This window comes from Coregonus clupeaformis, chromosome 21, assembly GCF_020615455.1.
Source record: "Coregonus clupeaformis isolate EN_2021a chromosome 21, ASM2061545v1, whole genome shotgun sequence".
NCBI classification, from domain to species: Eukaryota; Metazoa; Chordata; class Actinopteri; order Salmoniformes; family Salmonidae; genus Coregonus; species Coregonus clupeaformis.
The window spans coordinates 37,012,891-37,037,576 of NC_059212.1; the positions used below are offsets into that span (position 1 = coordinate 37,012,891).

Consider the following 24,686-nt stretch of genomic DNA (forward strand, 5'->3'; position numbering starts at 1 on the left):
CCCAGCTGCCTTGAGATCATTGACAAGATCCTCCCGTGTAGTTCTGGGCTGATTCCTCACCGTTCTCATGATCATTGCAACTCCACGAGGTGAGATCTTGCATGGAGCCCCAGGCCAAGGGAGATTGACAGTTATTTTGTGTTTCTTCCATTTGCGAATAATCGCACCAACTGTTGTCACTTTCTCACCAAGCTGCTTGGCGATGGTCTTGTAGCCCATTCCAGCCTTGTGTAGGTCTACAATCTTGTCCCTGAGATCCTTGGAGAGCTCTTTGGTCTTGGCCATGGTGGAGAGTTTGGAATCTGATTGATTGATTGCTTCTGTGGACAGGTGTCTTTTATACAGGTAACAAGCTGAGATTAGGAGCACTCCCTTTAAGAGTGTGCTCCTAATCTCAATTTGTTACCTGTATAAAAGACACCTGGGAGCCAGAAATCTTTCTGATTGAGAGGGGGTCAAATACTTATTTCCCTCATTAAAATGCAAATCAATTTATAACATTTTTGACATGTGTTTTTCTGGATTTTTGTTGTTGTTATTCTGTCTCTCACTGTTCAAATAAACCTACCATTAAAATTATAGACTGATCATTTCTTTGTCAGTGGGCAAACATACAAAATCAGCAGGGGATCAAATACTTTTTTCCCTCACTGTGTGTGTGTATATATGTACAGTGGGGAAAAAAAGTATTTAGTCAACCACCAATTGTGCAAGTTCTCCCACTTAAAAAGATGAGAGATGCCTGTAATTTTCATCATAGGTACACGTCAACTATGACAGACAAATTGAGGAAAAAAAATCCAGAAAATCACATTGTAGGATTTTTAATGAATTTATTTGCAAATTATGGTGGAAAATAAGTATTTGGTCACCTACAAACAAGCAAGATTTCTGTCTCTCACAGACCTGTAACTTCTTCTTTAAGAGGCTCCTCTGTCCTCCCCTCGTTTCCTGTATTAATGGCACCTGTTTGAACTTGTTATCAGTATAAAATACACCTGTCCACAACCTCAACCAGTCACACTCCAAACTCCACTATGGCCAAGACCAAAGAGCTGTCAAAGGACACCAGAAACAAAATTGTAGACCTGCACCAGGCTGGGAAGACTGAATCTGCAATAGGTAAGCAGCTTGGTTTGAAGAAATCAACTGTGGGAGCAATTATTAGGAAATGGAAGACATACAACACCACTGATAATCTCCCTCGATCTGGGGCTCCACGCAAGATCTCACGCCGTGGGGTCAAAATGATCACAAGAACGGTGAGCAAAAATCCCAGAACCACACGGGGGGACCTAGTGAATGACCTGCAGAGAGCTGGGACCAAAGTAACAAAGCCTACCATCAGTAACACACTACGCCGCCAGGGACTCAAATCCTGCTGTGTCCCCCTGCTTAAGCCAGTACATGTCCAGGCCCATCTGAAGTTTGCTAGAGTGCATTTGGATGATCCAGAAGAGGATTGGGAGAATGTCATATGGTCAGATGAAACCAAAATATAACTTTTTTGGTAAAAACTCAACTCGTCGTGTTTGGAGTACAAAGAATGCTGAGTTGCATCCAAAGAACACCATACCTACTGTGAAGCATGGGGGTGGAAACATCATGCTTTGGGGCTGTATTTCTGCAAAGGGACCAGGACGACTGATCCGTGTAAAGGAAAGAATGAATGGGGCCATGTATCGTGAGATTTTGAGTGAAAACCTCCTTCCATCAGCAAGGGCATTGAAGATGAAACGTGGCTGGGTCTTTCAGCATGACAATGATCCCAAACACACCGCCCGGGCAACGAAGGAGTGGCTTCGTAAGAAGCATTTCAAGGTCCTGGAGTGGCCTAGCCAGTCTCCAGATCTCAACCCCATAGAAAATCTTTGGAGGGAGTTGAAAATCCGTGTTGCCCAGCGACAGCCCCAAAACATCACTGCTCTAGAGGAGATCTGCATGGAGGAATGGGCCAAAATACCAGCAACAGTGTGTGAAAACCTTGTGAAGACTTACAGAAAACGTTTGACCTGTGTCATTGCCAACAAAGGATATATAACAAAGTATTGAGAAACTTTTTTGTTATTGACCAAATACTTATTTTCCACCATAATTTGCAAATAAATTCATTAAAAATCCTACAATGTGATTTTCTGGAATTTCTTTTCTCATTTTGTCTGTCATAGTTGACGTGTACCTATGATGAAAATTACAGGCCTCTCTCATCTTTTTAAGTGGGAGAACTTGCACAATTGGTGGCTGACTAAATACTTTTTTTCCCCACTGTATATATGTATATATATATATATATATATATATATATATATATATACAGTACCAGTCAAAGGTTTGGACACACCTACTCATTCAAGGGTTTGTCTTTATTTTTACTATTTTCTACATTGTAGAATAATAGTGAAGACATCAAAACTATGAAATAATACATACGGAATCATGTAGTAGCCACAAAAGTGTTGCACAAATCAAAATATATTTTATATTTGAGATTCTTCAAAGTTGCCACCCTTTGCCTTGATGACAGCTTTGCACACTCTTGGCATTCTCTCAACAAGCTTCACCTGGAATGCTTTTCCAACAGTCTTGAAGGAGTTCCCACATATGCTGAGCACTTGTTGGCTGCTTTTCCTTCACTCTGCGGTCCAACTTATCCCAAACCATCTCAATTGGGTGTAGGTCAGGGGATTGTGGAGGCCAGGTCATCTGATGTCTTGATCACTGGTGTGGTGTCTGTGTGTTCAGATCCTTTATGTGTTTTACTACTCATATCCCTGTAGTGAATTCAATTGAATCCTTGGAATCTTAGGTTCCACCTCCTAAGAAGAAAACTCACTATTTAAGAGATTGTCTTGCTCCGACATGCCAAAAAAATGCATCCCTTAGTGCCGCCCATTACAACATTTGTATGGATGCTAACAAGGTATTGTCTGAGATGCCTCAAAGACATCGACTCGGGTCTTGGTCCAATGAATTCAAAAGACTAATCAGGAGAGACTATAATTGCCAGGAGCATTTCAAAGTAACGAGGGAAGAAGGGAGAACATTAATTTGCCTTTGAGGTAGGATTGATCTGAGAAGTAAAGCAGAGGAGCGTTAAATTCATGGCTTCAATGAGAGGAGCAGTGCCGCTGGAGAAATGTAGGGTTTAGCCACATGGAGAGATCCGACAACACAGGCAGAAGGAAGGCCGTGCCGCTGCATACAGATGTAGGATCTTAATTTGAGCTTAAAGTGGAAATTACAAACTTCAGAAGCCTTTTTAAACCTCAAATACACTACAAGTTTTAAATTTCCTGCATTGCAGGAAAGTTATCCAGCAACAGGGTAATCAAATTAAGATCCTACGTCTGTACATGGACTTGGAAAAGGCTTGTAAAAAAGTGAGATTCTAATGGACTAAATCTTATTCTGCCTTACAAAGCTTGCTAATGTCATAAAGTGGCTTGCCTTGCCTTGCCTTGCTCGATCGATATTCGGCTCATTCAATATGGCTACTTATAAAACTCAGTTATGCATTATGATTTGGATGTTTTTTAAACATTGAAGTGTGGCATGATGAAGAAGCACTTGCTGGGCTCATTAATAAATTGTATCGTGACAGACACACAGTGAGGCTTTGGGGATTGAGCTGTATACTCTTAGAAGCAGAAAAACAAAGGGAATATTTACCCGGATCTCGTGGGTTGGTCCATGCCAACAGAAGGAATTAACACATCAGCAAGGAGATTCATGCAGACCAGGGTCAAGGTGTGTGTGTGTGTGTGTGTGTGTGTGTTCGGGATCAAGGTGCCAAGCGTATGGTTGGAACAACTCCATTTGATCCTCTTGTTGCCATGGCACAAGTCTTCATGAGTCTGACTTCATGATTAGTGGATTGTAATATGTGACTTGTTCAAGTGGACATTTAAAGAACTGGAAGAGAGGGTATTGATAGCTGGAAGAAAGGAGTGTTGATAGCTGAAGTGAACATGAAAGAGTACAGTATGTTTTTTGCTTGTGCCGCTAGCCACCTCCTTCTTTCTATGTCAAAGTAGGTCCATGGGCTAGTGTCCCTGCCGCAGTTATGAGGTGTCATTCATTTTCAACTCTTTTAAATCCGAACACATAGCTCCAGAACCTGTCTGGTTGGCAGTGGCAGGGCTTTTTTTTTCTCTTGATCTTTAAGAACAAGTGTCAAGAACGCACACAGCAATGCCACTCCTATGCTCGACGTGGTAATTGCCCTAGTCCAATAAATATAGGTAATAAGCACACATTAGGAAGAAAACGACCTACACCTTTTCACTTATTCACTTTATCCACTGTGTGATGGCAGTAGTTTCTGCCCATTTCTGCCAGGAAGACCCATCATTTATTCCAAATTGTACTAAAGGCAAAGTCAGGAAAACCTGTCTTCCCAGGCCAGTATAAAAGGGCTATGTGACCAGGTGGTTCACTTAGACCCATTACCGAAGCTACTAGCTACATTGCCTTGCAAAAGTATTCATCCCCCTTGGCGCTTTTCCTATTTTTTGCATTACAACCTGTAATTTAAATGGATTTTTATTTGGATTTCATGTAATGGACATACACAAAATAGTCCAAATTGGTGAAGTGAAATGAAATAAATACCTTGTTTCAAAATATTCACAGGTCCTCAACTGGCAGCTTCATTAAATAGTACCCGCAAAACACCAGTCTCAACGTCAACAGTGAAGAGGCGACTCCGGGATGCTGACCTTCTAGGCAGATTTGCAAAGAAAAAGCCATATCTCAAACTGCGCATCTTAATCTTTTATTTTTATTGACCAGTCTGAGATATGGCTTTTTCTTTGCAACTCTGCCTAGAAGGTCAGCATCCCGGAGTCGCCTCTTCACTGTTGATGTTGAGTACTATTTAATGAAGCTGCCAGTTGAGGATCTGTGAGGCGTCTGTTTCTCAAACTAGACACTGTAATGTATTTGTCCTCTTCCTCAGTTGTGCACCGGGGCCTCCCACTCCTCTTTCTATTCTGGTTAGAGCCAGTTTGCGCTGTTCTGTGAAGGGAGTAGTACACAGCGTTGTACGAGATCTTCCGTTTCTTGGCAATTTCTCGCATGGAATTGCCTTCATTTCTCAAAACAAGAATAGACTGATGAGTTTCAGAAGAAAGATCTTTGTTTCTGGCCATTTTGAGCCTGTAATTGAACCCACAATTGCTGATGCTCCAGATACTCAACTAGTCTCAAGAAAGCCAGTTTTATTGCTTCTTTAATCAGCACAACAGTTTTCAGCTGTGCTAACATAATTGCAAAAGGGTTTTCTAATGATCGATTAGCCTTTTTAAATGATAAACTTGGATTAGCAAACACAACGTGCCATTGGAACACAGGACTGATGGTTGCTGATAATGGGCCTATGTAGATATTCCATAAAAAATCAGCCGTTTCCAGCTACAATAGCCATTTACAACATTAACAATGTCAACACTGTATTTCTGATCAATTTGATGTTATTTTAATGGACAAAAAAATGTGGTTTTCTTTCAAAAACAAGGACATTTCTAAGTGACCCCAAACTTTTGAACGGTTCTGAAAGGCCCCAGAGTGTGCAACACCACTAAGCAAGGGGCACCACCAAGCAAGCGGCACCATGAAGTCCAAGGAGCACTCCAAACAGGTCAGGGACAAAGTTGTGGAGAAGTACAGATCAGGGTTGGGTTATAAAAAAAAAATCTGAAACTTTGAACATCCCATGGAGCACCATTAAATCCATTATTAAAAAATGGAAAGAATATGGCACCACAACAAACCTGCTAAGAGAGGGCCGCCCACCAAAACTCACGGACCAGGCAAGGAGGGCATTAATCAGAGAGGCAACAAAGAGACCAAAGATAACCCTGAAGGAGCTGCAAAGCTCCACAGCGGAGATTGGAGTATCTGTCCATAGGACCACTTTAAGCCGTACACTCCACAGAGCTGGACTTTACGGAAGAGTGGCCAGAAAAAAGCCATTGCTTAAAGAAAAAAATAAGCAAACACGTTTGGTGTTCGCCAAAAGGCATGTGGGAGACTCCCCAAACATATGGAAGAAGGTACTCTGGTCAGATGAGACTATAATTTAGCTTTTTGGCCGTCAAGGAAAACGCTATGTCTGGCTCAAACCCAACACCTCTCATCACCCCGAGAACACCATCCCCACAGTGAAGCATGGTGGTGGCAGCATCATGCTGTGGGGATGTTTTTCATCGGCAGGGACTGGGAAACTGGTCAGAATTGAAGGAATGATGGATGGCGCTAATTGCAGGGAAATTCTTGAGGGAAACCTGTTTCAGAGGTTCACCTTCCAGCAGCACAATGACCCTAAGCATACTGCTAAAGCAACACTTGAGTGGTTTAAGGGGAAACATTTAAAGGTCTTGGAATGGCCTAGACAAAGGCCAGACCTCAATCCAATTGAGAATCTGTGGTATGACTTAAAGATTGCTGTACACCAGCGGAACCCATCCAACTTGAAGGAGCTGGAGCAGTTTTGTCTTGAAGAATGGGCAAATATCCCAGTGGCTAGATGTGCCAAGCTTATAGAGAGATACGCCAAGAGACTTGCAGCTGTAATTGCTGCAAAAGGTGGCTCTACAAAGTATTGACTTGGGGGGGTGAATAGTTATGCACGCTCAAGTTTTCAGTTTTTTAGTCTTATTTCTTGTTTGTTTCACAAGAAAAAATATTTTGCATCTTCAATGTGGTAGGCATGTTGTGTACATCAAATGATACAAACCCCCCAAAAAATCCATTTTAATTCCAGGTTGTAAGGCAACAAAAAAGGGAAAATGCCAAGGGGGTTGAATACTTTCGCAAGCCACAGGACTGATGTTCACGTCAGCGCCTCACATAGGCTCGAGCAGAGCAGGGTGAGACTGCATAAAAACAAGCTAATGTAATATTAATGTCTTCTGGGTGTTGTTGTTTCTCTATCATTAGCTACTGGTGTAGGGATCTTCAAAAAAGCAACACCAAAACTGTGGCTCACAAGTATTGCTGTTTACTGCCTTTAAGTTTAAGATATTCAGACACACACACATTCACCCTCACACCATTCCTTGTTCATGGAGTTGCAGTGTAGGATGGTGGTGCGTTGGCGTGATGTCCAACAGTTTGGTACAGGCTGTTTTCTCTTCTTATTGCAGTCCTAGTAGGTGGCCAGATTCACACTTAGACAAACACTGTGTGAATTAAGAGAATGTCATACCACCCTCAAGTTTGAAGTTAGGAGGAGGCTGACTTTTGGAAGTTCACTGAGACTTAGCTTAATTATTTGTATATATTGTTACGCCGATATAGTGGCACTCAGTATTTTACATTTTCATTCAGTCGGTCGACTATTTAATCGACCCTTTCATTTCAACAATCATTGATTTAAAAACAAACCTTAAATTGTCGTAAAGACTAAAATAACTTGTTTCTGCAGAAGTCAGAAGATGTCTGATTCTTCCAGACCACAGACACACTGATGGTGATAGCCCATTATTATGTTGTTTCACTTTCAAACTTTCTTAGATAACCTTCACGTCGTTTTCCCAATTCTTCAGCGATAATGGCAAACATGTCTAGACTCCAGAGCCATGGTAAATCTGGCTTTTGTGAGGGGGGACTAGGCCTTTAAGAGAGAGAGCTATCTTAGACAAACAGCATAGCAATACCTCTGATCATCTTATCATGGTTTATCTCATTATTATTTCATTTTTGGAAAGAATGAAAAGTGCCCTGTGGTGATGTTAAAATATGGAACTTTATCTTGAATTAGTGAAGAGTATTGCTTATGCTTAACCCTTTCCTCCCTCCTCAAGGGTTCCTTCTATTTGCAATGGATTCTGACTAGTTCATTCTATTTAGTTTTATCTAATTCGGACACATTTTTCAGTAGACCATATTCCCTAGCCCTTTCTTTGCTTTCCCAATGTCCTGCACTCGATTCCATTTTATCTAGTTACTTCTATTCAGTTTTCTACACCGTGCATTTTTTCGAGTGCTACTCAACCTCTGAGCACCTCATTTTATTTATAACAGACTCAACATATGCCACCCAGAGTATCCTAGGCATCTGACTCCCACCAAGAGAGACTTTAAAGGCCCAGTGCAGTCAAAAACATGATTATCCTGTGTTTGATATATATATTCACACTATAGCCCTATTCGCACGGGACTAGTATTAGTCATAGAGAATGATCGAGGCCTCTAGTGGCCAAAGGGCCATATTAGCATGGGCAGCACCATTGAGGGCTTCCACCATTTTAATGTAGTCAACTGGGTGGGACTTTCAACTTCATTGATTGATCCGTCCTGGTGATCCTGTTGGAGTCATGTCCAACCGTGTCATCAGGAGGGATCAGCCAATCGTGAAGAAGAAAATGTACTACTTCAAAATGGAGATCGCCTCAGTTGCGCTGCCCATGCTGTCACAGACGCTATAATGACACAGATACAAAGATTAGTCCTCTATCTCTATGGTATTACTAGAGCATGTTGGTTATGTAATTATTACCCCAGAATGTCTGTTATTCCAGAGGACGATTCGGACGGGATGAATTTTTTCCAAACTGCCCCCTGTAATTATTTATATTTTTTATTGACAGTTATGACGCAAGACGGGAGGTTTTTATTCTAGGCCTGGAGATATTTCAACATGTCTAGGTGATAACAGGATACACCGATAACTCAAGTTTCTAAACCATACCAAACCATCTTTGGTATAGTGTCGCCATTATATTTGAATTGAGGAAGTGCCACCAGCCTGCAGATGTGAGCTAAACAACACACTTGCACTTCAGATGCGTTTTTAGGCTCTGGATGAGAAAGTGAACTTGTAATTTCCCCAAATGTAGCTCAGTTGTAATGCTGCTTTGCGATCTATTAACAGCAAGGGTTGCATTAAATAGGCACAATATTTTTTTACTGACGCATTTGCCCATGTTCAATTCATTGGCACAAAACGTATAAACGAAAGCATTCACTGTGAATGTTAAAACATTTTACATTTTACATTTTAGTCATTTAGCAGACGCTCTTATCCAGAGCGACTTACATATATATATTTTATTTTTATTTTTTATACTGGCCCCCTGTGGGAATCGAACCCACAACCCTGGCGTTACAAACGCCATGCTCTATCAACTGAGCTACATCCCTGCCGGCCATTCCCTCCCCTACCCTGGACGACGCTGGGCCAATTGTGCGCCGCCCATGAGTCTCCCGGTCGCGGCCGGCTGCGACAGAGCCTGGATTCGAACCAGGATCTCTAGTGACACAGTTAGCACTGCGATGCAGTGCCTTAGACCACTGCAAAACATGTAGGCCCTTCATAGACTATATACAGTTGAAGTCGCAAGTTTACATACACTTAGGTTGGAGTCATTAAAACTTGTTTTTCAACCACTCCACAAATTTGTTACTAACAAACTATAGTTTTGGCAAGTCGGTTAGGACATCTACTTTGTGCATGACACAAGTAATTTTTCCAATAATTGTTTACAGACAGATTGTATCACAATTCCAGTGGGTCAGAAGTGTACATACACTAAGTTGACTGTGCCTTTAAACAGCTTGGAAAATTCCAGAAAATGATGTCATTGCTTTAGAAGCTTCTGATAGGTTCATTTACATAATTTGAGTCAATTGGAGGTGTACCTGTGGATGTATTTCAAGGCCTACCTTCAAACTCAGTGCCTCTTTGCTTGACCATGGGAAAATCAAAAGAAATCAGCCAAGACTTCAGAAATGTTTTTGTAGACCTCCACAAGTCTGGTTCATCCTTGGGAGCAATTTCCAAATGCCTGAAGGTACCACGTTCATCTGTACAAACAATAGTACGCAAGTATAAACACCATGGGACCATGCAGCTGTCATACCGCTCAGGAAGGAGACATGTTCTGTCTCCTAGAGATGAACGTACAGTGGGGAAAAAAAGTATTTAGTCAGCCACCAATTGTGCAAGTTCTCCCACTTAAAAAGATGAGAGAGGCCTGTAATTTTCATCATAGGTACACGTCAACTATGACAGACAAAATGAGATTTTTTTCTCCAGAAAATCACATTGTAGGATTTTTTATGAATATATTTGCAAATTATGTTGGAAAATAAGTATTTGGTCACCTACAAACAAGCAAGATTTCTGGCTCTCACGGACCTGTAACTTCTTCTTTAAGAGGCTCCTCTGTCCTCCACTCGTTACCGGCACCTGTTTGAACTTGTTATCAGTATAAAAGACACCTGTCCACAACCTCAAACAGTCACACTCCAAACTCCACTATGGCCAAGACCAAAGAGCTGTCAAAGGACACCAGAAACAAAATTGTAGACCTGCACCAGGCTGGGAAGACTGCATCTGCAATAGGTAAGCAGCTTGGTTTGAAGAAATCAACTGTGGGAGCAATTATTAGGAAATGGAAGACATACAAGACCACTGATAATCTCCCTCGATCTGGGGCTCCACGCAAGATCTCACCCCGTGGGGTCAAAATGATCACAAGAACGGTGAGCAAAAATCCCAGAACCACACAGGGGGACCTAGTGAATGACCTGCAGAGAGCTGGGACCAAAGTAACAAAGCCTACCATCAGTAACACACTACGCCGCCAGGGACTCAAATCCTGCAGTGCCAGACGTGTCCCCCTGCTTAAGCCAGTACATGTCCAGGCCCGTCTGAAGTTTGCTAGAGTGCATTTGAATTATCCAGAAGAGGATTGGGAGAATGTCATATGGTCAGATGAAACCAAAATATAACTTTTTGGTAAAAACTCAACTCGTCGTGTTTGGAGGACAAAGAATGCTGAGTTGCATCCAAAGAACACCATACCTACTGTGAAGCATGGGGGTGGAAACATCATGCTTTGGGGCTGTTTTTCTGCAAAGGGACCAGGACGACTGATCAGTGTAAAGGAAAGAATGAATGGGGCCATGTATCGTGAGATTTTGAGTGAAAACCTCCTTCCATCAGCAAGGGCATTGAAGATGAAACGTGGCTGGGTCTTTCAGCATGACAATGATCCCAAACACACCACCCGGGCAACGAAGGAGTGGCTTCATAAGAAGCATTTCAAGGTCCTGGAGTGGCCTAGCCAGTCTCCAGATCTCAACCCCATAGAAAATCTTTGGAGGGAGTTGAAAGTCTGTGTTGCCCAGCGACAGCCCCAAAACATCACTGCTCTAGAGGAGATATGCATGAAGGAATGGGCCAAAATACCAGCAACAGTGTGTGAAAACCTTGTGAAGACTTACAGAAAACGTTTGACCTGTGTCATTGCTAACAAAGGGTATATAACAAAGTATTGAGAAACTTTTGTTATTGACCAAATACTTATTTTCCACCATAATTTGCAAATAATTCATTAAAAATCCTACAATGTGATTTTTTGGATTTTTTTAATCTAATTTTGTCTGTCATAGTTGACGTGTACCTATGATGAAAATTACAGGCCTCTCTCATCTTTTTAAGTGGGAGAACTTGCACAATTGGTGGCTGACTAAATACTTTTTTCCCCACTGTACTTTGGTGCGAAAAGTGCAAATCAATCCCAGAACAACAGCAAAGGACCTTGTGAAGATGCTGGAGGAAACAGGTACAAAAGTATCTATATCCACAGTAAAACGAGTCCTATATTGACATATAACCTGAAAGGCCGCTCAGCAAGGAAGAAGCCACTGCTCCAAAACCGCCATAAAAAAGCCAACTGCACATGGGGACAAAGATTGTACTTTTTGGAGAAATGTCCTCTGGTCTGATGAAACAAAAATAGAACTGTTTGGCCATAATGACCATCGTTATGTTTGGCGGAAAAAGGGGGGCGCTTGCAAGCCGAAGAACACCATCCCAACCGAGAAGCACAGGGGTGGCAGCATCATGTTGTGGGGGTGCTTTGGTGCAGGAGGGACTGGTGCACTTCACAAAATAGATGGCATCATGAGGAAGGAAAATTATGTGGATATATTGAAGCAACATCTCAAGACGTCAGTCAGGAAGTTAAAGCTTGGTCGCAAATGGGTCTTCCAAATGAACACTGACCCCAAGCGTACTTCCAAAGTTATGGCAAAATTGCTTAAGGACCACAAAGTCAAGGTATTGGAGTGGCCATCACAAAGCCCTGACCTCAATCCTATAGAAAATTATTGGGCAGAACTGAAAAAGCATGTGCGAGCAAGGAGTCCTACAAACCTGACTCAGTTACACCAGTTCTGTCAGGAGGAATGGGCCAAAATTCACCCAACTTATTGTGGGAAGCTTGTGGAAGGCTAGCCGAAACGTTTGACCCAAATTAAACAATGTAAAAGCAACGCTACCAAATACTAATAGAGTGTATGTAAACTTCTGACCCACTGGGATTGTGATGAAAGAAATAAAAGCTGAAATAAATAATTCTCTCTACTATGTTACTAGGATTAAATGTCAGGAATTGTGAAAAACTGAGTTTAAATGTATTTGGCTAAGGTGTATTTAAACTTCCGACTTCAACTGTGTATACAAAGGTATGTGGGCACCCCTTCAAATTAGTGGATTCGGCTATTTCAGCCACACCCGTTGCTGACAGGTGTATAAAATCGAGCACACAGCCATGCAATCTCCATAGACAAACATTAGCAGTAGATTGGCCTTACTGAAGAGCTCAGTGACTTTCAACGAGGCACTGTAATAGGATGCCAACTTTCCAACAAGTCAGTTTGTCAAATTTCTGCCCTGCTAGAGCTGCCCCGGTCAACTGTAAGTGCTGTTATTGTGAAGTGGAAACATCTAGGAGCAACAACGGCTCAGCCGCAAAGTGGTAGGCCACACAAGCTCACAGCACAAGACCGGCGAGTGCTGAAGCGCGTAACGCGTAAAAATTGTCTGTCCTCGGTTACAACACTCACTACCGAGTTCCAAACTGCCTCTGGAAGCAACGTCAGCACAATAACTGTTCGTCGGGAGCTTCATGAAATGGGTTTCCATGGTCGAGCAGCCACACGGTTGAGCAGCCACAAGGTTAAGATCACGATGCGCAATGCCAAGCGTTGGCTGGAGTGGTGTAAAGCTCGCCGCCATTGGACTCTGGAGCAGTGGAAATGCGTTTTCTGGAGTGATGAATCATGCTTCACCATTTGGCAGTCCGACGGACGAATCTGTAAGTAAGCATTTCACTGGAAGGTCTACCTGTTGTATTCAGCGCATGTGACAAATATAATTTGATTTGAATTGATCTGGGCTTGGCGGATGCCAGGAGAACGCTACCTGCCCCAATGCACAGTGAGGAATAATGGTCTGGGGCTGTTTTTCATGGTTCGGGCTAGGCCCCTTAGTTCCAGTGAAGGGAAATCTTAACGCTACAGTATACAATGACATTCTAGACGATTCTGTGCTTCCAACTTTGTGGCAACAGTTTGGGAAAGGCCTTTCCTGTTTCAGCATAACAATGCCCCCTTGCACAAAGTGAGGTCCATACAGAAATGGTTTGTCGAGATTGGTGTGGAAGAACTTGGCTTTAAAAATACAGATGTGGGGATTTGTGCTTTTGCACATAATTACGTAACTCTATCTCCCCCAGTAAAATTAATCCCGTACGACTAGGGCTTATGCGGTTTGAATAATACTGTGAAAATTATGATAATGCCCTTTTAGTGTAAGAGCTGTTTGGTAGGATAGAGTTTTGGCCTGCCTGGTGACGTCACCAGGCGGTAAATTAGTTAATAGACCAATAAAAAAAGAGTTCCAAACCTCTCTGCCGGTAACAGCTAGTTTTCAGTTTTTCCCTCCCCACTTAGACCACTCCCAGACACTCCTAGCTAAATTCTAGCTTGAGAAATTGCTATTTGCTCTATTTTTGACCATTTTAATTGAAAACAATCACAGTAAGGTACTTAATTGCTAGCCAGAAATTATTTGATATTGAGATAAAAACAGCTGCATTGAACCTTTAGGCTCTTGAGTGAAATGACAGCTAATTGAGATGGCCCCTCTCTGGGCTGAGTGCTAGCAGAGGACACACAGCTTTCAACCGCCATTGGTGAAATGGCTCATCATAATCAAAAGAAAATTGTAGAGTGTGGCCAGTCAGTGGATGGAGACATCAAGATAAATGTAACAGGAAGATGGGCCTCTTTGACAAGTGGTTTAGATTCTATTTCTTTAGTTGTTGTTTTTTTTCTCCATTTTTTTCTTCTTCATCTATCTATCGCTGTAGAGGCAGTCGGGGGTTCACACTCAGTCACTTCTAAATTACAACTAAACCAGAATTCCAGTGCACATCAATAGCTATGATAGTCTCTAGAGCTTAAATTAGACTGGTGCACAGAGAATAGTGACTCTGTGGTATAAGTGTTTTTCTCAGTATGCTGGTATTTTGCAGTTTCCGTAAGCATTTATTCTCTCACAGCCACTTGGGACAGGGACAGAAAGAGTGGCAGAGAGAGACAGACACAGACAGAGAGACCTGAAATTACACTGAACAAAAATATAAATGCAACATGTAAAGTGTTGGTCCCATGTTTCATGAGCAGAAATAAAAAATCCCAGAAATGTTCCATTCACATAAAAAGCTTATTTCTCTCAAATGTTGTGCACAAATTTGTTCACTGTTAGTGAGCATTTCTCTTTTGCCAAAATAATCCATCCACCTGACAGGTGTGGCATATCAAGAAGCTGATTAAACAGCATGATCATTACAAGGTGCACCTTGTGCTGGGGACAATAAAAGGCCACTTAGAATTGTGCAGTTTTGTCACACAACACAATGCCACAGATGTCTCAAGTTTTGAGGGAGCGTGCAATTGGCATGCTGACTGCAGGAATGTCCACTAGAGCTGTTGCCAGAGAATTGAATGTTCTCGTTTTAGAGACTTTGACAGTACGTCCAACTGCAGACCACGTGTAACCACGCCAGCCCAGGACCTCCACATGTATGGAGGGGTGGGTGCGGTGAGGGGGCGAGGTGCGGTGAGGAGTATTTCTGTCTGTAGTAAAGCCCTTTTGTGGGGAAAAACTCATTCTGATTGGTTGGGCCTGGCTCCCCAGTGGGTGGGCCTGGATGCCAAGTGGGTGGGCCTATGCCCTCCAAGGCCCACCCATGGCTGCACCCCTGTTCAGTCATGTGAAATCCATAGATTAGGGCCTAATGAATTCATTTCAATTGACTGATTTCCTTATATGAACTGTAACTCAGTAAAATCTTTGAAATTGTTGCATGTTACGTTTATTTTTGTTCAGTATATAAGCTCCTCTCAACATCTGTTCTCACAACAATAAACTGGGCATATGTCAGACGTTCCATTTGCATCGTGACTTCGTGCTCAGAAATGTGTGAACAAGCAAGTGAATGCGTGGCTGACAGACAGACGGACGCACAATGAAGGAAGGAGTACGGCCCAATTAAACACTGCTTCTGCCATGGGAGAAAAGGTCATTGAGTGAAATGTCATAACACAACAACAACACAGCAACACGGCTGACCGATCCTGCCTGACATTTCTAAATAGAAATGTGTCGCTGCCTGGGACACTTTTTTATCCTCCTCTTTTTCTCTGAGAACCACAGCGCGTCATGCTATATTTAATGTATTGTTGGTTATGCACTTTAAGCTCTTTTTTTCCCTTCCTAAACACAGACAGACACAGACAGGACTTTATGAACTTCAATATTCCACTGAAATGGAAACACAAAACAAAGACGACGAGTCTCCTGATGGCCTGATTGGCTCCAGTGCCCAGATGCTAAATGTGGGCATTGTCACCATTCAGGTGGGGAGGAAATAGATATCTTTTATTTTTATTTTATTTTATTTTTGTACCTTTTATTTAACCAGGTAAGCCAGTTGAGAACAAGTTCTCATTTACAACTGTGACCTGGCCAAGATAAAGCAAAGCAGTGCGATTAAAAACAACAACACAGAGTTACATATGGAATAAACAAAAACAAAACGTACAGTCAATAACACAATAGAAAATCTATATACAGTGTGTGCAAATGTAGTAAGTTATGGAGGTAAGGCAATAAATAGGCCATAGTGCAAAATAATTACAATTTTGTATTAACACTGGAGAGATAGGTGTCCACAAGATGATGTGCAAATAGAGATACTGGGGTGCAAATGAGAAAAAGAAATAACAATGTAAATAACAATATGTGGATGAGGTAGTTGGGTGGGCTAATTTCAGAATGGCTGTGTACAGGTGCAGTGATCGGTAAGCTGCTCTGACAACTGATGCTTAAAGTTAGTGAGGGAGATAAGTCTCCAGCTTCAGAGATTTTTGCAGTTCGTTCCAGTCTGATGATGGGGCATCAGATAGCATAATATTGCCTGTTTCCAGAAGCACCCTGGGCCTCTGAAGACGGCACTCCAGGACGTTCAGAGTAGCAGACCTCATTGTGGGAAGCCAGCTCTTATCAGCGCTAGCGATCGTGGGTATAATATAGAAATCAAATCAAATCAAATTTTATTGGCCACATGCGCCAAATACAATAGGTGCAGACATTACAGTGAAATGCTTACTTAAAGCCCTTAACCAACAGTGCATTTATTTTTAATAAAAAAGTAAAATAAAACAACAACAAAAAAGTGTTGAGAGAAAAAAAGAGCAGTAAAATAAAATAACAGTAGGGAGGCTATATATACAGGGGGGTACCGGTGCAGAGTCAATGTGCGGGGGCACCGGCTAGTTGAGGTAGTTGAAGTAATACAGTGGGGAGAACAAGTATTTGATACACTGCCGATTTTGCAGTGTTTCCTACTTACAAAGCATGTAGAGGTCTGTAATTTTTATCATAGGTACGCTTCGACTGTGAGAGACGGAATCTAAAACAAAAATCCAGAAAATCACATTGTATGATTTTTAAGTAATTAATTTGCATTTTATTGCATGACTTAAGTATTTGATACATCAGAAAAGCAGAACTTAATATTTGGTACAGAAACCTTTGTTTGCAATTACAGAGATCATATGTTTCCTGTAGGTCTTGACCAGGTTTGCACACACTGCAGCAGGGATTTTGGCCCACTCCTCCATACAGACCTTCTCCAGATCCTTCAGGTTTCAGGGCTGTCGCTGGGCAATATGGACTTTCAGCTCCCTCCAAAGATTTTCTATTGCGTTCAGGTCTGGAGACTGGCTAGGCCACTCCAGGACCTTGAGATGCTTCTTATGGAGCCACTCCTTAGTTGCCCTGGCTGTGTGTTTCGGGTCGTTGTCATGCTGGAAGACCCAGCCACGATCCATCTTCAATGCTCTTACTGAGGGAAGGGGGTTGTTGGCCAAGATCTCGCGATACATGGCCCCATCCATCCTCCCCTCAATACGGTGCAGTCGTCCTGTCCCTTTTGCAGAAAAGCATCCCCAAAGAATGATGTTTCCACCTCCATGCTTCACGGTTGGGATGGTGTTCTTGGGGTTGTACTCATCCTTCTTCTTCCTCCAAACACGGCGAGTGGAGTTTAGACAAAAAAGCTCTATTTTTGTCTCATCAGACCACATGACCTTCTCCCATTCCTCCTCTGGATCATCCAGATGGTCATTGGCAAACTTCAGACGGGCCTGGACATGCGCTGGCTTGAGCAGGGGGGACCTTGCGTGCGCTGCAGGATTTTAATCCATGACGGCGTAGTGTGTTACTAATGGTTTTCTTTGAGACTGTGGTCCCAGCTCTCTTCAGGTCATTGACCAGGTCCTGCCGTGTAGTTCTGGGCTGATCCCTCACCTTCCTCATGATCATTGATGCCCCACGAGGTGAGATCTTCCATGGAGCCCCAGACCGAGGGTGATTGACCGTCATCTTGAACTTCTTCCATTTTCTAATAATTGCGCCAACAGTTGTTGCCTTCTCACCAAGCTGCTTGCCTATTGTCCTGTAGCCCATCCCAGCCTTGTGCAGGTCTACAATTTTATCCCTGATGTCCTTACACAGCTCTCTGGTCTTGGCCATTGTGGAGAGGTTGGAGTCTGTTTGATTGAGTGTGTGGACAGGTGTCTTTTATACAGGTAACGAGTTCAAACAGGTGCAGTTAATACAGGTAATGAGTGGAGAACAGGAGGGCTTCTTAAAGAAAAACTAACAGGTCTATGAGAGCCGGAATTCTTACTGGTTGGTAGGTGATCAAATACTTATGTCATGCAATAAAATGCAAATTAATTACTTAAAAATCATACAATGTGATTTTCTGGATTTTTGTTTTAGACTCCGTCTCTCACAGTTGAAGTGTACCTATGATAAAAATTACAGACCTCTACATGCTTTGTAAGTAGGAAAATCTGCAAAATCAGCAGTGTATCAAATACTTGTTCTCCCCACTGTATGTACATGTGGGTAGAGTTAAAGTGACTATTCATAAATAATTAACAGAGTAGCAGCAGCGTAAAAAGATGGGGTGGGGGGGGCAGTGCAAATAGTCCGGGTAGCCATGATTAGCTGTTCAGGAGTCTTATGGCTTGGGGGTAGAAGCTGTTGAGAAGTCTTTTGGACCTAGACTTGGCACTCAGGTACCGCTTGCCGTGCGGTAGCAGAGAGAACAGTTTATGACTAGGGTGGCTGGAGTCTTTGACAATTTTGAGGGCCTTCCTCTGACACCGCCTGGTATAGAGGTCCTGGATGGCAGGAAGCTTGGCCCCAGTGATGTACTGGGCCGTACGCACTACCCTCTGTAGTGCCTTGCAGTCGGAGGCCAAGCAGTTGCCATACCAGGCGGTGATGCAACCAGTCAGGATGCTCTCGATGGTGCACCTGTAGAATTTTTTGAGGATCTGAGGACCCATGCCAAATCTTTTCAGTCTCCTGAGGGGGAATAGGCTTTGTCGTGCCCACTTCATGACTGTCTTGGTGTGTTTGGACCATGATAGTTCGTTGGTGATGTGGACACCAAGGAACTTGAAGCTCTCAACCTGTTCCACTACAGCCCCGTCGATGAGAATGGGGGCGTGCTCAGTCCTCTTTTTTTTCCTGTAGTCCACAATCATCTCCTTTGTCTTGGTCACGTTGAGGGAGAGGTTGTTATCCTGGCACCACACTGCCAGGTCTCTGACCTCCTCCCTATAGGCTGTCTCATCGTTGTCGGTGATCAGGCCTACCACTGTTGTGTCGTCGGCAAACTTAATGATGGTGTTGGAGTCGTGCCTGGCCATGCAGTCATGGGTGAACAGGGAGTACAGGAGGGGACTGAGCACGCACCCCTGAGGGGCCCCCGTGTTGAGGATCAGTGTGGCAGATGTGTTGTTACCTACCCTTACCACCTGGGGTTGGCCCATCAGGAAGTCCAGGATCCAGTTGCAGAGGGAGGTGTTTAGTCCCAGGATCCTTAGCTTAGTGATGAGCTTTGAGGGCACTATGGTGTTGAATGCTGAGCTGTAGTCAATGAATAGCATTCTCACGTAGGTGTTCCTCTTGTCCAGGTGGGAAAGGGCAGTGTGGAGTGCAGCCAGTGTAGTCATCATGCACATAGTCACTGTTGGACATACACGGGCTGTACGCATACAGACATGCATGCCAAGCATGCACACATGTACTGTTTTCTCTGTACCCTTCTATATCTATTTTCCCATTTCCCTCTTTCATTCAAACATCCTTCTACTGTACATTCACAGTACTGTAATCACACAAATGGGTAGACACTGTAGAAAAGGCTAGAGACCACACCTTCTTGGTGACCACAACACACACTTGCGCACACGCACTCACACACACAGATTTTCTTTATAGCTGTGCATTGAATACAGCAGCTGAGCATTATTGCTGATGTATGGTTTTTGCCCAGAGTATTCCAGTTTAGTTTTCTTACGCCGGCTTGATCAAGGGGAGAGATTAAATTGAGGAGAAAATAGTAAAATGTGGGCAGGCTTTGTCTTCCTGTTGACATTAAATCAGCCCAAGGTACTGACTCTCCCTCAAGAAGAAAATCACTCACAAGCAGAGCCAGGCCAGGCGGATGCTGCCACACTACCTGTCCTACTGTTATTTTCAGGATTGGGTAAAGGTGAACATACCTGAGATAGTGTAGTGTTTGCAGGTTTCCTCTTCCTAACAGAACAGAGAGAGCAGGAGTAGAGTAGAGTGCTGCAGTAGACTCTCCAGTAGACGTGACTCAGTAGATGTGTAGTGTAGAGCATAGAGCAGCCATTCCTCCAAGCGGTGTGGAACTAAAACACTGAAACTAAACTCAGCAAAAAAAGAAACGTCCTCTCAATGCCAACTGCGTTTATTTTCAGCAAACTTAACATGTGTAAATATTTGTATGAACATAACAAGATTCAACAACTGAGACATAAACTGAACAAGTTCCACAGACATGTGACTAACAGAAATTGAATAATGTGTCCCTGAACAAAATCAAAAGTAACAGTCAGTATCTGGTGTGGCCACCAGCTGCATTAAGTACTGCAGTGCATCTCCTCCTCATGGACTGCACCAGATTTGCCAGTTCTTGCTGTGAGATGTTACCCCACTCTTCCACCAAGGCACCTGCAAGTTCCTGGACATTTCTGGGGGGAATGGCCCTAGCCCTTACCCTCCGATCCAACAGGTCCCAGACATGCTCAATGGGATTGAGATCCGGGCTCTTCGCTGGCCATGGCAGAACACTGACATTCCTTTCTTGCAGGAAATCACGCACAGAACGAGCAGTATGGCTGGTGGCATTGTCATGCTGGAGGGTCATGTCAGGATGAGCCTGCAAGAAGGGTACCACATGAGGGAGGAGGATGTCTTCCCTGTAACGCACAGCGTTGAATTTGCCTGCAATGACAACAAGCTCAGTCCGATGATGCTGTGACACACCGCCCCAGACCATGACACTCTCCACCTCCAAATCGATCCCGCTCCAGAGTACAGGCCTCGGTGTAACGCACATTCCTCGACGATAAACGCGACTCCGACCATCACCCCTGGTGAGACAAAACCGCGACTCGTCAGTTAAGAGCACTTTTTGCCAGTCCTGTCTGGTCCATCGACGGTGGGTTTGTGCCCATAGGCGACATTGTTGCCGGTGATGTCTGGTGAGGACCTGCCTTACAACAGGCCTACAAGCCCTCAGTCCAGTTTCTCTCAGCCTATTGCGGACAGTCTGAGCACTGATGGAGGGATTGTGCGTTCCTGGTGTAACTCGGGCAGTTGTTGTTGCCATCCTGTACCTGTCCCGCAGGTGTGATGTTCGGATGTACCGATCCTGTGCAGGTGTTGTTACACGTGGTCTGCCACTGTCCGTCCTGTCTCCCTGTAGCACTGTCTTAGGCGTCTCACAGTACGGACATTGCAATTTATTGCCCTGGCCACATCTGCAGTCCTCATGCCTCCTTGCAGCATGCCTAAGGCACGTTCACGCAGATGAGCAGGGACCCTGGGCATCTTTCTTTTGGTGTTTTTCAGAGTCAGTAGAAAGGCCTCTTTAGTGTCCTAAGTTTTCATAACTATGACCTTAATTGCCTACCGTCTGTAAGCTGTTAGTGTCTTAACGACCGTTTCACAGGTGTATGTTCATTAATGGTTCATTGAACAAGCAATGGAAACAGTGTTTAAACCCTTTACAATGAAGATCTGTGAAGTTATTTGGATTTTTACGAATTATCTTTGAAAGACAGGGTTCTGAAAAAGGGACGTTTCTTTTTTTGCTGAGTTTACCTTGAACTTTCCCTGCTGACTGATGTATCTGATGTATGTCTGAAAGGGAGTTAAAGGTAAGGCTGGGTTTTATTAAAGCTATAACCATCACTTTTCTCTCTCCTCTCATCTTCTCCTAGTGCCAACTATAGAAGACGTCTCCTCGGCCCTGCCTGAGACCACCACTATCATCACCACCACAGTCACAGTCAAGGGCCCAGTTAACACCACGGTTCCAGCAGACCCCAGGGATGGGAGAGAGAGAGAGGTGGGTAACCCTGCGGAGGACCCCCATGGTACAGCTGACCCCACCACCCCAGTGATCCCTCCCACCCCCAGGCGCTTCTGTGAGGGAGCGATGAGGAGGGGTATCTCCTGGCCCCAGACACACACTGGAGCCACAGTGGAGAGACCCTGCCCCAAAGGAACCAAAGGTACTATCAGGAACTGGGAGGGTGTGTGTGTGTGGGTGTGGGTGTGGGGGTGGGTGCGTGCGCGCAGGGGTATGTGTTCCTCTGTGTATGAACATGTTAGTGTGTTTACACATTTGTCTTTCATATAGCCTTCCTTACATTAGACAAGGTGCCAAGATGTGATGTTCATTACCTACAATATGCTAATAGTGCCAAATAATCAATTATTCCGTGACGGAACTGTCAAAACAGACAATATAGGAAGATAAAAGAAACGGTAGGTGGGGGGATGACTTATCATTGTTATTTCAATAATATGGAAATGGAATGTATGGAATGCCTGACATGAAGGCTTACAAATAGGTAGTAACACTATGGCAACACTGTTCATTGTTGAGAAGAATGCAGTAAAATATGCAGTACAGAGCATCTTATTAATTGACAACCAGCAGTTAGACTACAAGGACACAGACAGTGATTCCTACAGTATATAGCTGAAATGTATGAGAATCTCTCACAGTCTAGTGTCCACTCAGTTAGACATCACAAAGCTGGCAATCTTCCTAGTTCCTACTGGTCAGCCATGTTTCACATCATAGCTTTTTTTGACCATGGCTGTCCTCAGTCATTTGTTTGTCCTGCTCTACAGAGGCCAGTTAAGAGGAGGACAGGAGCAGTAGGAGGACAAAGAGTTGGCCTGGCCTCTATTTAATTTATTTGTATTGAACCTTTATTTAAACAGGCTATTCTCATTGCGATACAATCTATTTTGCAAGAGATATAACCGTGTATTCAAGATGGCAGTGGTCAGCAACATCACAAAAAGTTACACAAATAAATGCACACATACAATACACAATAAAAACAGACAATAGAGGGTTGTGTAACTGTTGTTTGTTGTGTGTTTCTCCAGGCATCGCCTCCTACCTCTGCACAGTAGCAGGGGAGACCTGGAACCCAAAGGGGCCCGACCTCAGCAACTGTACCTCCCACTGGGTTGCTCAAGTGGCACAAAAGGTTGGTCAGCAGTGTGGCTCCTGGGTGGCAGGGAGGGAAGGAACAAAACAACACACCAACTTTTCTCTACTTTATCTGAAAGGGCACAGTGTATCTGTGTTTGTATGGCACCTTGTTGGTTGCAAGACTAAGGACGTGGTTTGCCCATACATACTGTATTCCACTGAATGACTCCTAGATATGAACAAAAATGTTCTGTGAATTTATGTGGCCTATAGCTAGCAGCATTAATATTGATTTGAGTTTTAATCAGTATGTGATACATTACTTGTGTACTGGTCTGACACTGTGATGCCTATCATCCAAAGATGTTGCACCAATGACCCTGAGACTTTTCCTGCTGTGCTGTTTTCTTCCTTTCTCAACATGAAATCAGTAGTATCCATTGTTATCACATAGTTAACGTACCACATTCCAGGTACGGATCTTAATTTGACCTGTATTGTCGCAGCTAAATAATCCTGCAGCAACAGGATTTGAACATTTAGTCAAACATTTTGCTTGATTGATGGTTAGGCTATTATGTGGTCAAAATGAGGCTTCATGGAAAGTGGAATACTGTTAATATAACCTTGTGTTAGTGCAGGTTTTCAGTGAATTTATGTAAATCACGAAGCTCATCTACATTTCCTGCGGCGCAGGAAAATTGGTAGCAACAAAAGAGTGATCAAATTCAGATCTTACATTTAGTAAGAAACAAGTAATTAAAAGCTTAAACAGGGCCTTTAATATTGCAGTTTTTTTTTCCAACTCTAGATCCGTAGTGGGGAGAATGCGGCTCAACTAGCCAATGAGCTGGCCCACCACACACAGGGCCCGGTGTTTGCCGGTGACGTCAGCTCGTCAGTGCGTCTCATGGAGCAGCTGGTTGACATCCTGGATGCTCAGCTCCAGGAGCTATTACCTAAAGACAAGGACTCGACCGGGCGGAGCTTCAACAAGGTAATATAAAATAATATATGCCATTTAGCAGACGCTTCAAGTACATACTGTAAATCTGAGTGTACAGTGCATTCGGAAAGTATTCAGACCCCTTCACTTTTTCCACATTTTGTTACGTTACAACCTTATTATAAAATTGATAACATTGTTTTCAATCTACACACAATACCCCATAATGACAAAGCAAAAACAGGTTTTTAGATTTTGTTGCAAATGTAAAAGAAAAAACCCTCATATCACATTTACATACAGTTGAAGTCGGAAGTTTACATACACTTAGGTTGGAGTCATTAAAACTCGTTTTTCAACCACTCCACACATTTCTTGTTAACAAACTATAGTTTTGGCAAGTCGGTTAGGACATCTACTTTGTGCATGACACAAGTAATTTTTCCAACAATTGTTTACAGACAGATGATTTCACTTATAATTCAATGTATCACAATTCCCGTGGGTCAGAAGTACACTAAGTTGACTGTGCCTTTAAACAGCTTGGAAAATTCCAGAAAATGATGTCATGGCTTTAGAAGCTTCTGATAGGCTAATTGACATCATTTGAGTCAATTGGAGGTGTACCTGTGGATGTATTTCAAGGCCTACCTTCAAACTCAGTGCCTCTTTGCTTGACATCATGGGAAAATAAAAAGAAATCAGCCAAGACCTCAGAAAAAACATTGTAGACCTCCACAAGTCTGGTTCATCCTTGGGAGCAATTTCCAAACGCCTGAAGGTACCACGTTCATCTGTACAAACAATAG

General features: G+C 43.2%; 1 protein-coding gene across 13 annotated transcripts in view; it reads left to right on the forward strand.

Annotated features, from left to right (window-relative positions):
- Nucleotides 1-24,686, forward strand: part of LOC121535329 (adhesion G protein-coupled receptor L2-like) — a 154,534-nt gene that overhangs the window by 87,151 nt on the left and 42,697 nt on the right. For all 13 annotated transcript variants that reach the window (XM_041842286.2, XM_041842283.2, XM_041842284.2 and 10 more), the window contains 3 exons: nucleotides 21,697-21,990; nucleotides 22,883-22,986; nucleotides 23,743-23,928. In XM_041842286.2, the coding sequence (XP_041698220.2) occupies nucleotides 21,697-21,990; nucleotides 22,883-22,986; nucleotides 23,743-23,928 (584 nt within the window). The remainder of the gene's footprint in view (nucleotides 1-21,696; nucleotides 21,991-22,882; nucleotides 22,987-23,742; nucleotides 23,929-24,686) is intronic.